Source organism: Chiroxiphia lanceolata, chromosome 4 (genome assembly GCF_009829145.1).
Source record: "Chiroxiphia lanceolata isolate bChiLan1 chromosome 4, bChiLan1.pri, whole genome shotgun sequence".
NCBI classification, from domain to species: domain Eukaryota; kingdom Metazoa; phylum Chordata; class Aves; order Passeriformes; family Pipridae; genus Chiroxiphia; species Chiroxiphia lanceolata.
In genome coordinates this window covers 50,144,980-50,161,171 of record NC_045640.1, presented here as the reverse complement: position 1 = coordinate 50,161,171, position 16,192 = coordinate 50,144,980, and the positions used below count along the sequence as shown (strand labels likewise).

Genomic DNA, 16,192 nt, shown 5'->3' with positions numbered 1-16,192 from the left:
ACAAACACATATGCAGGCAAGGTATGAAAATAAGGAGTACTCAGTTTACATATCTATTTATATTTGCACAAGACCCAAAGTCAAAAAACTTTTAGGGGTCTGTAACCAACAAAATTTCCGTTTGCCACTAACATACCATTTTGTAACATGGCATCACAGTAACCAGTCTGTCGCAGCCAGAGCATGGTATTTATTCAGCCTTAAGTGCGGCAAATTCCCATCAATTTTGCTGAGCACACGAGGTCTGTCCTACTGCAAACTTAACAGGATTCATCCAGTCCTGCATTCACATGGGTGAGGTATCACAGACAAGAGATGAGACAAGATGAGAAGAAGCTTGAATAAAGCAGAGAGCAAAGGAAGGCTGAGATTTTTTTTCTTTTGGAATCTACCAGATGACCCCCAGAAAACACAGGCTATCTTCAAGTTCAGTGTAATGAATTCCTAATACCCATTTGTTTAGATTACTTGCTACTGTGACTGCTTATTGCACAACTTCTAAGTGCAGCACACATAGTAGAGCTGCTTGCATTTTTCCACTGCCTTTTCCCACTACTTTAAAAAAAAAAAAAAAAAAAAGAAAAGGCTTTGACAGTTCATGATGCTGTCTCAGGATGTGCTAACCCAAGAGCAGCCCCAGCCCATGAGGGACGTTGGTGCTCCTGTAATGAGCAGTGAGGAAGAGGCACTAGTCTGAAGCACCAGCACTAGGTGTCAATTATTCTACCTCAGCAGGAAAGAGTAATTAGAGAATAACTCCCTAATGCGTTCAACTCTCTCCTGCAACCCCCACTGGTTCTCATCCATCATCATGAAGACTTCTCTCAGTGATTCATTATGAAAGGGCTGCCTTTCCAAGGGAGGCACTGAGAGGAATTTTCCACTTCTCCCTCCCTTCCTCCCCCTGTGCACAGCAGCAATCTCATTTCATTACAAGCCCAGGATTCTAATGTCAGTGGCTTTGGGCATTTGCTAATAAGGAACAAGTAGTTTCCAGGAACAGGAGACACAATAAGTGCATTAAAAAAACTCTTCTCAGAAAGAAAACCCATCACATGTTTCCAATAGGGGAGGTGAGCAAAAGGTAAGGGCCTGTGAAAAGCTGAATGAAACCCTGGAGGGAGAGAGAGGGCCTGTAAAGTACACAGTGAAAGCACTATCAGGCAGGATGACAGAGAGCAAAGGGCAAACACTGGTTTACCTACAGGACTTTTAAGGAGAAATGTAGGGCAGATATATATTTGCACATATAGCACCAAGAGGCACAAAGCATTTCAAAAGCAATAAGCATATTTGGAACAACTGAGCTCAGATATATTGTAACAACACTGGGTTCTAACTGTCCCTTTTGCTGGTTTCTCCTTGAAAAGTAATTGCAAAATTTCTCTCTGCATGAAGTTGTAAGAGGACCTACCTATTTTAGTGAAGCCCTTGGATTCGTGTGTTTGTGCACATGCTGCACATCTGTACAAATACTGCAAAGGAGAAATTACTACAACTTCATTGAGCTATAACAGTTGAGTTCAGAGGATCCTACAAAGAGCTGGCAGTTTTTAACAGACATCAATTTAAAGAGAGCCGTTTGCAAACTGTACTATTATAGTTGTACACATATTATACCTATATATATATATATCTCCATATAGTTTTATTCTAAAGTAAATTCTCCATGTTCCTTCTCTCAGGTACATATTGGACATGTGGCATCCTTCCAGACCTGGAGTAGGAGTGTTCCAGTTGCTGAAGAGCTGCCTTTAGAGCACCATCGAAGTGGTTCTACACTGAGGACATGCAATACTTGAGAGCCACCAAGTTCCTCTCTTCAGGACATCATCTGGAGAAACAGCAGTACTTGAAATAATAACTTTACTTAAAATAAAGGCTTAAAATCAAAGCTACTAGCTCTTTCAAATTTTGAAGGTTTGAGAAAAAATGCATTTAGGGTAGGAACTGAAGAGTCAAATCAAATTAATTGATGTAATGGCATGAAAGTCAACCCTTTTGTGGAAGCTGAATATTGTGTGCTCACTAAAAGTATGTTTCTGAATCTCCAGGTTTGTTTAGTACTTCTAAAGTAATAATTATAATTATACAGCAGAAGATAGACTGTTCTGCTCTTTGTTTTTTAAAAAAGCAAAGTAAAACTCTGACTTGTTTTGTGCCAGCTTCCTATGAGAATGCCACATGAGAAAAGTTTAAGGCTAAAAACCTGTCTTTCAACAGCTGTTAGAACATGTCAGGAATACCCAGAATGTATTCAATTTATACAAGAACACTGACAGTCGACTTAAAACTATGAAAAACTGAGTAATAGCAGGTATCGCTTGCTAATTTAAAATGATGACTACTAGCAAAGGATAAATATCATACATAACATTTAATTTCAAAATTCTGGTCTATATTTATCCCAGTGAATGAAAATTATTTGTTCCTTATCAAGTCCTTTTTAATGGCAATCTGAAGTGGAGAAAAGGTGCGTGGGACAGGAAGAGAGGGATCCATCCAAAAAGCTTGACACTTTCTAGCTTTTGGTATTTTAGTGTAGCATATAAACGCATCAGTGAGATTAGATTCCCCTGCTATACCTTCCCGCAGGCCTCAGTGCCTGTATTTCCCCTTTGAGACGCTGTGAGAAAACTGTTAGCAAAAAGAATTTGGCATTTTACCACTGCTTAGGCAGAGTTTTTATGCCTTAACAAGCCATAGCAGGACAGAAAAGCACTATGCAAACTGATCTACACTTACTCTGTGCACACAACACAAACTTGCTTGAATTGCTAAAAGACAAAAAAGAACTGATAATCAAAAATAAAACCACCTTCTTATTATGCTCTGACCTCTGCTTTATAAGGGAGGCTATGATTTTATTACTGGTCTTCTACAGTTTTAAAGGTTGGTATTTGGTTAATTTTACAGAAAGCGCCAATCTTCATTAATATTAAAGAAAAATTGAAGTATTGTAGTCATTGATAATGTCATATTTTATTATAGCCTAACTGCACCAAAGTGTTTATTATACACTATTAACATGATTGCTGAATGTAGCTAACCAAAATTTATAACAAGCTTTGTAATATGAGGGATTCCTCATCAGTATCACTATATTCTTGATAGGTGTTGTGAACTGTTTGTGGCAATGCTGAAATTTGTTCATTAATAGTACTTATTACTGAAAGGATTGTTTACAAAATTAGTGATGGAGAACTCATGTCATCTATCTTTGGCTTCCCAAGGAAACAGCTTATTTCTAGGAAAAACATATTTGGTCTTTGATGTGTGCATTTTCTCCCTATTCACATAAAGTACTGTGGTCACAGTATTAACTATATTTCTTTTTTCTACACTGAGTAAAATTAGGAAGTGTTATTAGCCTTGTCTTAGTGAGGGGAACTGAGTCACCCAGATTATACAGTGCATATCAAAAGTTTATAGCAAGGAAGGGAATAATGGCCTGATAAGCTACTGCCATAATCACTGGATTTCTTAAACCCCCATAATTATTCCATGTACCTGTTCTGTAGTCTCAGTTTTATTCCTTTGTCCAGCTCAGCTGGCAAGAGCTAATACCACCAGATGCTATTTCTCTCTAAAATGAGGTAATGCCAGATAATTCTAGATAGACAAAGAGTAGACAAATTAATACTGCTTTAGTTAGGAAATTAAATAAACCAGTGATCTACAACGTTTCCCTGGGTTGTTCCCATTGAATATATGAGTTACTGCATTGCTGCACTGTATCTGCTCTTTTACACAAACTGCTCTCTGGAAACTTGGTGTCTGTGCTCCTAAAGCACATAAGGACTTATCACCAGGGAAGTAAAATATGTGAATTACAATACATGCACTGGAGTCTCTCTATCTTTATGTGTGAGACCACTATCAGAAATTCATCTGAACATGAATTTACATTATGGTTAAACACATTTTGGGAAAAGGCTTTTAAAAAAACCCCAAACCTACATATTGCTTTAGTGGTAATAACACTCTACTGATTCTATGTTTTTAAAGTTTCTTTAAACTCTATACAGTATTGGTTAACTAAATGTTGATATAATAAAACAGCCATACTATAATATTGAATTATGTTCATGCTTATGGTAGAACAAAAAGAATTCTTCAACCCAAGTTAATGGAGTACAGACACTGCTGTCATAGAAACCCAGACTGTTGTCCAAAAGGTTTTCTGGTGCTACTGTTTAAAAGGCAGTACCAACAGCAAACTTGAAGTCTCACAGTTACTTGAAAGGCAAATGAAACACTATTTCCAAAACAGTCCGCAGTTTCTGGCATCAGTTTTTTACTAAGGCTGGAAATGGAAAAGATTGACAATACTAGCATTGCAGCTTGGGATTCAAAGAAAAAGGAAAATCTGCAATTTTGCTAGTCAAGTATACAAATCTGATGTTAGCTCAGTCAGTACAGATCAAGTTACATTACTTGTCCTGGAAAGAAACACTCTTTTGGGAAGAATAATAATTCTTTCAGTCAATCTTCACAAGTTGGGCCCAAAAGAAGGAACTAAAAATAGCAAGATAAGACTGAGGGCAGTAGTTAAGTTTCTAACATAACAATGGGAGAGGGCAGTCTGACTCATTAGCAAAGAAAAGATAACTGGAAATGGGAGATTAAAAGGCTGTACTCAGTTCCACACAATTCCCAGACCTCCCAGTAACTCAATCTGAACACTGTGAAAGATAGGTCCAAGAAGGGAGGTTCCTAGGATAAGAACAAACAGTCTTAGCCTTTGCTCAAAAAAAAAAGCGGACCAAATAGGACAAATATCCACTTGTAAAAACAAAAATGTACCCAAAAAACTTCAACTCAAACTGCAATAAAAACCTCAAAGGACTGTATTTTATCTAAAGAAGGACACTAGTCTCAGCAGCAATTGTTTCATAGTCTTCAATGATCTGTATGTCTGAGACTGCCAAAAGAAGGTTTGTTCAGATATTTGGTCTGTTCTCCCTAGAAGCCTATCTGGGTACCCTCTGGGAATATTGCTGTCCTGGCAGAAAGCTATAGGCTGGGGCAGATTCAGGAAGTTTTTAAAATGGTAGGAAAACACAGACTGGGAGAGGCTCCATTTTCCAGGCCCAACAGTGGGAAATATTTAGTTAGGATATTTTTCTGCTAACAACAGAAGACATCCACATGGAACATTAATATTGTTTTTGTTCTCCTATTAGATCTTTATGGCATACAGTTGCAGCCTAAAACAGAGAATGACACTGGTACATCTGAACAAACTGTGCTGCTAGAAATGTACATTGGAAAATGTGGCTTTAAGAAATCTTTCAAGAGCTTTACAAAACCTGTCAACTGCTTACCCCACCAGAACTGTGCCAAAATTGGTGGGGTAACAGAACAAATACATTTTATGCTCTTAAAATTGGCAAATGCCACAAAACCTATATAAAATTATTAAATGAGAAATTACCACAAAATGCAAGAATTTTCCTTGTCTATGGAAAAGGAGATCAGAAGCTGATTTTTTGACTGAGCACTTGTCCTAACTAACTGAATTAAAACAAATAGTCATAATAGGCCTATTTATTAGCACAGTATAAAGAACACTGACTAAAGTCCTAAATGCAGGTATATCAGCAACTGGAAATCATAACCAGCTGTTAGCTACAGAACTTTCCAGGTAGCTCTATTTACATGGGAAAAAAAGTTCAATAATGTTGAGCAGTTCTTGATATTTTCTGCCTTTACACACATCCTCTTTCACAGTGTCTGCTGTAAAATACAGGCAAACATTATTTTATAATGTAAACCTTTACTTAATGGCAGCTTTTAAGTCTTCTGTCAAAAACATATCCTTAAGCAAATGGAATACATAGGCTATGAATCTTAGCCAAACCGAAAGCGAAGTAAAAAACTTCTTCAAGGCTTCAATATATTTTGCTGACCGTGGGACAAAAGAAGGCCCAAATATATCTCTCACTATATATACCTATATCTCAACATGTTGCAGTTCCACAGGTTTTTTTTAGACACAAGGGTGTTTTTGAAATCCCAGCTCAGTTAAAGCAAGCTAAAAGGTGCCCTTCTCCCCCCATATTCTTTCCACTCATCATACTTCTCCAATAGGGTTTTCAAAATCATAGTAAGAGGAAACTTCCCTGAAGACAGCACATAATGCTACCAGCCAGCTTCTGAGGATTCAGGATAAAATCCTCTGGTCATCGCATAGGCGAGAATGAAGACTTCCTCTTTCAGCACCTTCCACAAAGTCTCATCTTCCAAGGTTTCAGTTCAAAAAACCCCTCCCAGAGCAACAAAACCCCACAACCACCACCACTAAAAAAACTCCACAGAATAAGCAATCATGTTGCCTGTGATCTATAGACTGTTCACAGCCTTCTCACTGATCACCTCTCTCGCAGAACTCTCAGGGTTGGAAACCTCTTGTGATAGAAGAAAAGGGAAATAAAGTTAGCTGTTGCAGTGTTATGCTTGGTAAATTAAAAACTATTCAGGATATAAAGTCCTCAAAGAAGGCATATTATAACCATATCTCCTAGAGCAAATTATTGTTACCCTGCAGTGAGCTTATATCGTGGAAACTGTCACGTCTCAGATGATGCTCTAATAAAAGAGCATGGTGTCAAATTCATAATGCAAGCTAATATGTGACTGTAACCAGGTGAACAGATCTTTGGTGTTACTTTGTTAATTTTACAAAATACATTTTAATCCCCACACTTCAGTGATAATTAAGCCTCATGTCGCAATGTTTTCTAAGATTTATAAAATATAAAAAGGCTTGTCTTCTAAAACAAATTCTTCCAAATTCCCACTTAATTTCAGTGCCATACTGTCACTCTTACCTTATCATAACTGGTTTTCCTGGATTAAAGGTACTATTTTGAAGTACCATTCTTGAAGACAGATTCTTTTCTTTTTCTAGCCTTTCTTCCGCCTCCCCCATTATTTGTAATAATGGAACTGACAAGCTAGCAAACCTAACCTGGGATTTTGAGGGGTAGAAATTAGGGTGGTGTTTTGGCTTTTTTTCACACCTCCTGAAAGGTGGTACTTGTATGAATCAGATTTATTTTTAGCTTTTCAGCAACAGAGAGATGCCAATTCCTGCTTCTGTCAGTGCTTTAAATACTTTTGGCTTTTCACTCCAAAGTAATTCCCACATCTTTATTACACAGTCATCTTATGCCCTTTGTGGAAGCCTGCTTTCACTCATCTACAGCACTTGCATCTAGTTTAGTTTAGAAACAGGTTTGTTGTCTTAATCTGTCAGTTTTAAAATTCGTGTTTAAGGACTTAAAAAAAATAACAAAATCGACACCACTAGCTGAAAGAGTAGAGGATATCAAAGAGAATTTTGCACTTCCAATTCATACAAGAACATTTAGTCCAGAATGTTTTCATGAGAAAATTAAAACTGCAATGTAATTTTTAAGGCTTGAGCTTCTAAAGTGGAAACACAGTATTTATTATTTGCAGAATAAATGATTTATAGTCCTAAGACACAGTATTGTTAAAACCCCACCTTTCTGGTAAGCATAATTGTTTCAGAAATTGTTGCATTTGATGTGTTTATGGAAATAGATTGTTAAATTCTCCACAGAGGAGTAGAACTTTTCCACCTCCTGATACATTTTGGATTGTCACAGCAGCAGCTCTTACACAGTGACTTTCAATCTGGGACACATCTTTATTTCCAATCAAGAAAAAATGCTTTCTCAAAAATAAAGCAGGTCACAAGATACAGAAATTACTCCTTTAAAATATTACAGAACACACTTTTTCACAAGATACACACAGGGTACAGTTTCAGCTTGTTACTTTCAATACTCACAGTAAAATACTTTTTCAAATAACCTAAGTGCAGCTTAGAGCCATCAAATGCTGGTTTATATTTTTCTGCAGAAATACAGGATTCCAAGTGTCAGACGAGTTACTCCTGTGTTCAGACTTGCTCAACCACTTGTGCACTATATCAGTGTTGAGAGAAAACCTCTCAAGCCTGAAGCTTCAGTTCAGTTTTCCTCTGTTCCAACTGAAGCTCTATTTTAAAGAATAAATGCAAAGCTCCTGTGCTCTGGATCTGCGGGATAAGACACTGATCACCAGGATAGCTTGTATACTGAAGATGCCATAATGCCCTTTAGGTTCTGGATATCCATGTTGTATGGTAAGACTATCCCATTCAGGCAGATTGTCCTGAATGTTTACAGTCACTTAAATTTGCGGAGAAGGAACAGTGAGGAGACCAGTTGGCTTAATCTTATTGATTCCTCCATCTAGGATGCAGACCCTTGGGTATTTGTTTTTCACTAGATGAGCTGCAAACTGAAACAGATATATCATTAGCACACTGGACATTATAGTTCCTAAATTGAAATAACTTTGCATTAAGTAAGGCAAGTTAAAAAAAAATTTAAAAAATTATTAGCCCCTAGGAGTCTTTTCTTTGCAACAACTAATCCAACACAGGAGCCCAGGCCTGTCTGTTGAAACAGCTGGGATGAATTTGGTGGTCATAAAGTGTCACACTAATAACATTGAACTTCATTTGTCTCTGCTTAGGCAAGATTTTACTTTATTCTAACAGGACTGTTTAATCTCAGAGCAATCACTGAACCTCTCTCAAAGCATGAACTAACAGATATTTTTCCCTGCATTAATCTAACTCTCAGCTGTTTTCTGTAGGTTCCCAAGTGTACAAGCATCAGAGTTTGATGGTATTGTCATTTTCTTACCTGTCAAGCTTGGCTGATGTAATTTGATTTCACAGGATGTCAGATATGAATTTGGGGTCTAGCAACTGTACTCTCCCCTGTCCCCACCAATCTGCTCACAGGCAGGTTAATAGTACAAGCACATATCCCCCCACTCTTGGAAGCCTCTCTCCCCAACTAGTTCATTCCATAAACCAAACATAGCATTTGCCAGTTTCCATGTAGTAACTCTGTGAAACATGACTACAGTGATGAAGAAACAGTATTTTGTATATAAAAACAATTATGATAAGAAATATCAAAATCATGTATCAAAATATCAAACCCCAAAGGAACAATATTTTATTACACGTCAAACTTGCCTTCTAGATACTGACTACAATGCATTAAAAAGCAAGTCACCAAAATAGATTAATCAGTGAGAAATTAATAGTTTTACTTTATTTGCAAAAGCTGTGAGAGACTGTCCTGCCCTTCCAGTCTTTGAGATTGCTCCTTTTTACTTGGTTGGCAAACTAGTATCATCCGTCAAATCACTGAGTGCTTCCAAATGGGCTATGTAAACATTTTTAATTCCATTTTTGACTCTTTAAAATAATTTGTGATGCTATTTGAGAACCTATTTGCAAGTGGGATGTCCAAATAATTAACTTTGCATGAACAACTAAATTACCAACTCAAGAACAGCTGTAGGCATCCCAATTAAATTTAATATATGAGATTTCTTTTTTTGTTTACATTCCTCCTAATTACCTGTTACAGTGTAACATATATTGAGGCAGAACAAGATGTACTACATGACTACCTAATCCAGTACAAGTCCTGAAATAATCTCTTTAACAAGTAAGAGTTCATAATAACAAAGTTTTAACCTTTCCTAGCCAAAACTTTTGCTTCACATTGAAGATATTTTATATATGCATGGAACTTATTTCTGTTCACTTATATGTCTAATGTAGCTACTGCATTCCTTTCTCTGTGTTCTAGGATGCATTTAACCAGGGAGAGAGCAACTGTAACCACTGAGGACTTATTGCGGCAGAGTAATAGGTCACAGTAGACATTTTGGCTGTTAGGTTTGTTTCAGGTACTTGCCTAAGGAAGACCAAAAGGATCAATCTGTCATCTCTCCTCCATTACTTTGGGTCACTCAGTACTGGATCCAAAAAAACAAATTAAAAAAATCCCCACAATCAAACAATCAAAACTAAGTAATAATAAAGTTAAACCATATGTGGATGCCAGGTTTCATGAGCAAAGTAAATGCCATACTTTTAGAGAGGTTCTTGGCTGCACAGGTGGTGTAAATATACACAGAGATATCACTTGGAGAGTGCAAATACCTCTTGCTATAATCACAGTCCAAAGATGTGGTGTACAGTAAAACAGAGACAAAGATAATTCTCTTTGTCAAAAATAGCGCTCAGCTGTGCATACCATGAACTACAAAAATAGTTTATATTCCCAGTGAAATACTATCAGACATCTTTACTTCATGTGTACATATCTATCACCTCACAGTGCTCTCCACTTGTGACTAATGGATAGTGCTCTGTCTTGGACACCAATAGCTGGCAGAAATGAAAAATGGCAACAAGCATTCTGGCTGAAAGGAAGCAGCATGTTATTTCCTGAGTACAATGTTCCATGTGTCAACAGAGAAGTTCCACTCTGACTACTGGTAATTGTAAACTGCTGATAATAAACTGTAAACTCTGCTCCAAATGTTTGGATGCCCTACCCATAATATAACTACCATTCAATGTAGTCTTAGAAGAAAATATGCAAACAAGTGCTTTGTACTTAGGGTTTGAGCATTAAGGCCTGTGTCTCACTGTATTTCAGAACTGCTTTAGTAACAAAGTATGGAAATAAATTTTCTTCACTGCAAGAAGGTTATAAAAGGTTACTTTTAAACCTTATGGTGTGGAATTTCTTGCTTCTAGCAGGGCCTCTGAGAAGTAAGCACTGCAAAATCTGTGGTTGATATACCACAAGATGAATTGCCTTTTTATTTATTTTTTAAGTTGTCACAGAACTGTTTGCTGTTGTCTACCTGGTTTCAGTGAGAAAGGCTGCAAATATAGTTAGGAATATTGTGTCTGAACATCCAGTCAGGGAAAATCCACTGAAATGGAAATGAACTGCTAATGGCATCTTACTACTGTGGGAATTAGCTGCAAGTTGGGCGCCTGGAGGCATACACATTGACATAAGTTGAGAAAATATCAGCCTCCAAGAGCTTTGTACATACATCTGTCCATGCACTGCAAAGAAGAGTCTGGGTTTAACTCACACGGTAATAGGATTTGATCCAATTAAAGACATTCCTAGTTTTTAGCTTCTGCCCTCCCACATTGTGTCACTGAAAGTAGAAGTAGTAACTTTTGGCAATGAGTAAATTGGGAAGTGGACTCTTACTACCATTGTAGTCTTCCTTATTAAAGCTTTGACTTTTTATAGTTCTGTTCCTCAGTACATGTTTGTGCCTTCCTCTCCCAGACAGAGGAGCCCGTCTGCCACAGATCAGTACAGGAACTTGTTCCCCATGTTTCTGAAATGTTCCAACACCACCTGGTATCATTCCATGCCAAAATATACTCTATGAAGCTAGTATTTTCAAAACACATGGAAATGTTATTTCTGGCATGTGCACTGATGGAGGGACATGAGAGGAAGGACTATTTGAAATAGCTGCATACATTGCCTCCCTAATTTGACCTTAATTTATGTCAAGTATCAGTAGCTTGAATCCAAGGAATGAAGAAAGATAAAAAAAATTGTTTCCTAAAAAGTTGGAAAAAAAAAATAAATCAGTGATCCAAAAGAGCAAAATTTCATGTGTCAAAAAAAGCCCAAAGTCCTCTTCTGAATGAATGCCACAGATTTTCTACAGCAGAAACTACAATCTTGGACTGCATGTGTGGGCTCTATTTCCTTTATGAACGCTGTCATAAAGTGTCAACTAGAAGTTTACTAACAGGCACCTGGATATGTAATTTGTAGTCCGCTAAATAACCTAATTTACAGAGTTGCTGTTAAGACAGAAGATACCATGGTGAAGAGATAAGTAAATGGGTTACATCATCCTTAGTGACCTGTAAACCACCTACATTTTAAAGAGAGATTTACTGAAACATAAAAGTAGTGCATAATTAAATTCACAATTAAATTTCCATTATACAAATGTATATTTCTATAAATAGAAATAAGCTGTCATTTATAAGACAATTACGCTTTCTTAAATTTAACAAATGTTTGTGTTGACGTAACTTTTGGGATATATCAGCTTCCCCATACCACCAATGGATCACATTCCTCTCTAATGCTTCTGTTTTCATTTAGACAACAATACTACTTGGGGAAATGGAGTTTTGCCTATCTGAGGTAGAGGATTAAAGGGATGCCACAAGACTTTAAGCTTTTTTCTTTCTGCCTCAGGTGGCCTTTGCTCAAAATGCACTTCCCAAACTCAGTTACCATGTTTTCACTGGTGGCATCTAGAGTTTAAACTGAATTTTCTCTTGCTACTTTCACAGCAAATACTATATATTAAAGGATGAATATGTGAGTAGCTTGTTTAATGACTACTATGTGATGTCTTTGGTGAAGACTATGGAAACACTATTCCTCTATAAAGTAATGCATCAATCAATTCCACGTAAAATACCCTTCTTGGTGAGCATAACTGAGCCAGAAAATTGTAATTTGCATTTGAAAGCAGTCAGTTAAGACTCTTCATGCAGATACAAGAATTCAGGCTTTCAAAGACACACAAGATCACAGCAAATTATATCAAAATTTGGGCAAATATTAAACATTTTACCCAGCATTGGTGATGCTCTCAATACAAACAGCATAACAGGACTGCTCCTTTAAGTGCCATCAAGAACCTTAATAATCTGCACACTGGCACATTTATCAAAATGTTTCTTCTACCCTGTTCCAAGCAGTAAAATAACAGCTTTCAAGTGTGCTGAATGTATTATGCCAGGCATGTCACATTTTTACACTGTCTACAGCAGAGAGTCTAATAACACAACAGCTTGAGCAGCCCTGTTCCCAGCACCCTTCAGGCTAGCCATGAGGGTTGCTATGTACACATTATTCACTTTCACAGACATTCTTGTGACAGGCTGTAATTAAAGGGCATGCTGGGAGGGAAGGAGGAGTAACATACTGCACCAGAATACCAAAAAAGACTGCTGCGACTAATGTTACCAGGGCATAAATATTAACAGCATCCTCTGAAAGAGTCAGAAGAAAAAGAGATACTTGAGAAGTTAGAGGAGAAATATCAACTGAATTTTGTAGTATTCATCCATTGCCACAAGGTTATTTATAGTTTTTCGCTTGTAAACTCATGGTACACAAACCCGTCTGGGACTGCAGTCTATTTGCTTTGTGATTTCAGTCAAGAGTTCACCTTCACTTCTCTGAAAGAACAGCCCCGTCAAAGTGATCAGTCTAGAGCTTTTTAAACAGCGCTCTCCATATGCCACAAAGCAGACCCAGCACACAAGATTAATTTTAATCAGCAACTTCTGATATTAAGGGGTTCCAGATAAATGAAGTGACACTTTAATACTATGGCAAAGATAGGAACCTAAAGCCTCCCATATCAACAAAACAGTGCCTAGTTATTGGTTACAGTATTACCATAAACTGGAAGTAAAAAACCCACAGAAAGGACAACTCGGTGCAAACACATACTACAGTGGGGGTGGGGGGAAAGGAGCATAGAACCTCCTGCTCTAACAAGATCAAGGGAAAATTCTCTACATGTAGACTGGCCAAAGGGGAACACTTTCCATTCCACCAGTACAAAAACACAGCAGTAACTCAGAGGACTTACATGCAAAGATTTGAAAATAAGCCTACACAAACAGATATTTAATAGTTGGTTTCAGATTAAGTTTTACTGAGAATGAAAGTGAGAGTAAACACTCAAATTTCTTCAAGTAATAAATTTTAAACACCTGCACTTTAAATTTTTCACCTAGAAATTACAGAAAACATTAAAAAATACCCAGGTGGAAGTTAGTACTTGAAAATTAAAACTCAGTTGCAGAGATTTCATAGAGATTTTGTAACACAGCTAATTTATACTGACCAACATATATGCAGTGCACACAACACAGTTTAATGGACTGTACAATAAAAATGCAGAAAGCAAACTATTTTATTTTTGACTCAACAGAAAATAAAAAAGTTGTTAGTGAACAGCAAAATGTAATTTCGAAAAGAAGCGTAACAGCTGGCTTGAATAGAAAAGAAAAAAGCATGAGTCTTTCTGAAAGATTCAACCTCCTCCCCCAAGTCTAAAGATTGCCATAGATCTTGAAAATTGTTCAAAGAAATACCTGAAAGGCATTTCTTTGTGATCTGCAATACTTTTTTCTAACACTACCCAAACTGCAAGTTTTGTCCAGTTTCTTCTTAAACTCTAGCACAAAAGTCTTTGGGCCTCCCATGAAATGGATGCAATCCCTCCTGAAGCAGTCAGTCAGTCTAGTCTGTCTGTCCTTTTGAAAAGCTGATTCAGATACAGTTTAGAGAAAAGCAGAACAACATTGCTCCAGACAAGCAGTATGGATATTGGAATTGCCAAATTCACCAATAGCATTCTGGCTGGCATATCCTTACACCAGTTTCCTAGACCTATAACACACATCTGTATGTCACTGCCATCTCTCTTTCAGTTATCACCATTTAAGATTCCTTGAGTTAGAATACCAGGAAATATAAACCACTGTTTTAAGAGCTGGCAAACAGCCCCAGAAAGTGATAATTCGAGGTTATTATGTAGTAGTCCTGAGTGATATGTATACAACCTAATTCATGCAAGCTCAAGCAAGGACAAGAGTACTCTTCCAGAGGTGCAGTCCACAAAGACAGCATGACCACAGCCAAGACAGATGTCTGGAGGAACTCTGGAGCCTCATGGCACCACTCCAAGATTCAGGTTCACCACTCTCCCATCCTTCCTGTCCCTAGAGATTGTCCTTAGAGATGATTGAGAAGAGCTGAGATCCTGCCTGCCAGCATCTCTCAGACATATTTTGATAGGTAAAATAGAAGACTCCATGATTCCTGATCTCAGAAACATGCAAACCTCTATGCGCTAAGGCACACAGGCCAAAAAGCACCTACATCAAATGAAGAACTAAAATTTCCAATGACTGTTACCACTGGTTTCATTAAAAAATAAAAAAGAGAACCTATTTTGAGTTTTAGAATTAGCCTGCTTTCCTTGTCACCTACTTCAGAGGAGAAAAAGGAACACTCAAGTTCTATTCTTGAACCTCATTCTTTCATTTTCCCCCTTTCCTCTCCCATATCTATCTGGAAAAGTGGAATATTTAGGTCATTGCTGCTGTATCTGAGGCATCCAATGCAAACTAACCAAAGCCACAGTCAGGGGCAGAATTACAACAGCATAACACAACTCCTGGCTGGCAGCCCAAGTGTCTTTCTTGGGCTGTGTGAAGAGCATGTACTGGCAACAGCAGCTGGCCTGCTTTCTGTCGAAGAAGGGAAACATGCATACATTATGCATGTTACAATAATAAAAAGGGCTAAATTTACAGGATAAAATAATGAAGACTTAACCATGTATTGGGTAGGGTTACAACCAGCAGGATAGTTGCTGACTAGCGAATCTATTCAAACTTTTCAAAATACAAGCTTTATCCCTTCCTCTTTAAAGGCAACAAAGAGGCACCTGATGATTCCAGAAAGCTGTGAGTCTGAGTGTAGATGGGAGGATGGGGCCTTAACAAAACAAACATGAAAAAGAGCCATTCTAGTAATCATAAGGAGCCCCTCCATCCCTGTGAAGAGAAAGTATCTTCAGTTTTCATTCCAATTGTTCAATCACTTTTCTTCAGAGACTATTTGCAAGGAAACATAGAATCTAAAAGATGCATGGTGGAAACATCTCAAGAAGTTTATTGTCTAATTTCTATTTACTTTCACTTTAGAAGTTTCATTAGGCCCTTTCAACTAAATATGTCTGTCTTCAGAAGGCAAAAATGCACCCATCCTTTAGTATTCTATGCAACAGCTAATCTTCAGATCACCCTATGAAGTTTCATAGGCATCCATTTGTAGTTTTAAGACAGGCTTATAACAGGAAACAGCTTCAGCATGCAAGGACTTGCTTCTCTGGCAAGGGCTTTTTAAAAGCTCTGAGTAAGATGACAACAAAATCACACAAATTTAGTGGTAACCAGACACTTTAACATACGTGTCTCAGTCTTCATATAAGAAATGCATTTTTGATAGTGTGCTGAGAGAAAATGCTACTTTCATATAGAAAAAAATATTTTTTTTCTTTTTTTTTCAGGCCAGGAATATGTTATACAAAAAGAATCTTAAACTTGACCCTCTCCCTCTTGCCTTGAAAAGGGTCAGAAAAATCTCATGGAAACTGAGGACTTCTTGTCTTTGCTTTGGAGATAATTTGTGCAATGAGAATGACTACT

The 16,192-nt window shown here is 37.4% G+C and overlaps 1 protein-coding gene across 5 annotated transcripts in view; it reads right to left on the bottom strand.

The window, feature by feature from the left end:
- Nucleotides 1-7,658: 7,658 nt before the first annotated feature.
- Nucleotides 7,659-16,192, bottom strand: part of TBCK (TBC1 domain containing kinase) — a 98,246-nt gene continuing 89,712 nt past the window's right edge. For all 5 annotated transcript variants that reach the window (XM_032686263.1, XM_032686265.1, XM_032686266.1 and 2 more), the window contains one exon: nucleotides 7,659-8,316. In XM_032686263.1, the coding sequence (XP_032542154.1) occupies nucleotides 8,206-8,316 (111 nt within the window). In that variant the 3' untranslated portion in view covers nucleotides 7,659-8,205. The remainder of the gene's footprint in view (nucleotides 8,317-16,192) is intronic.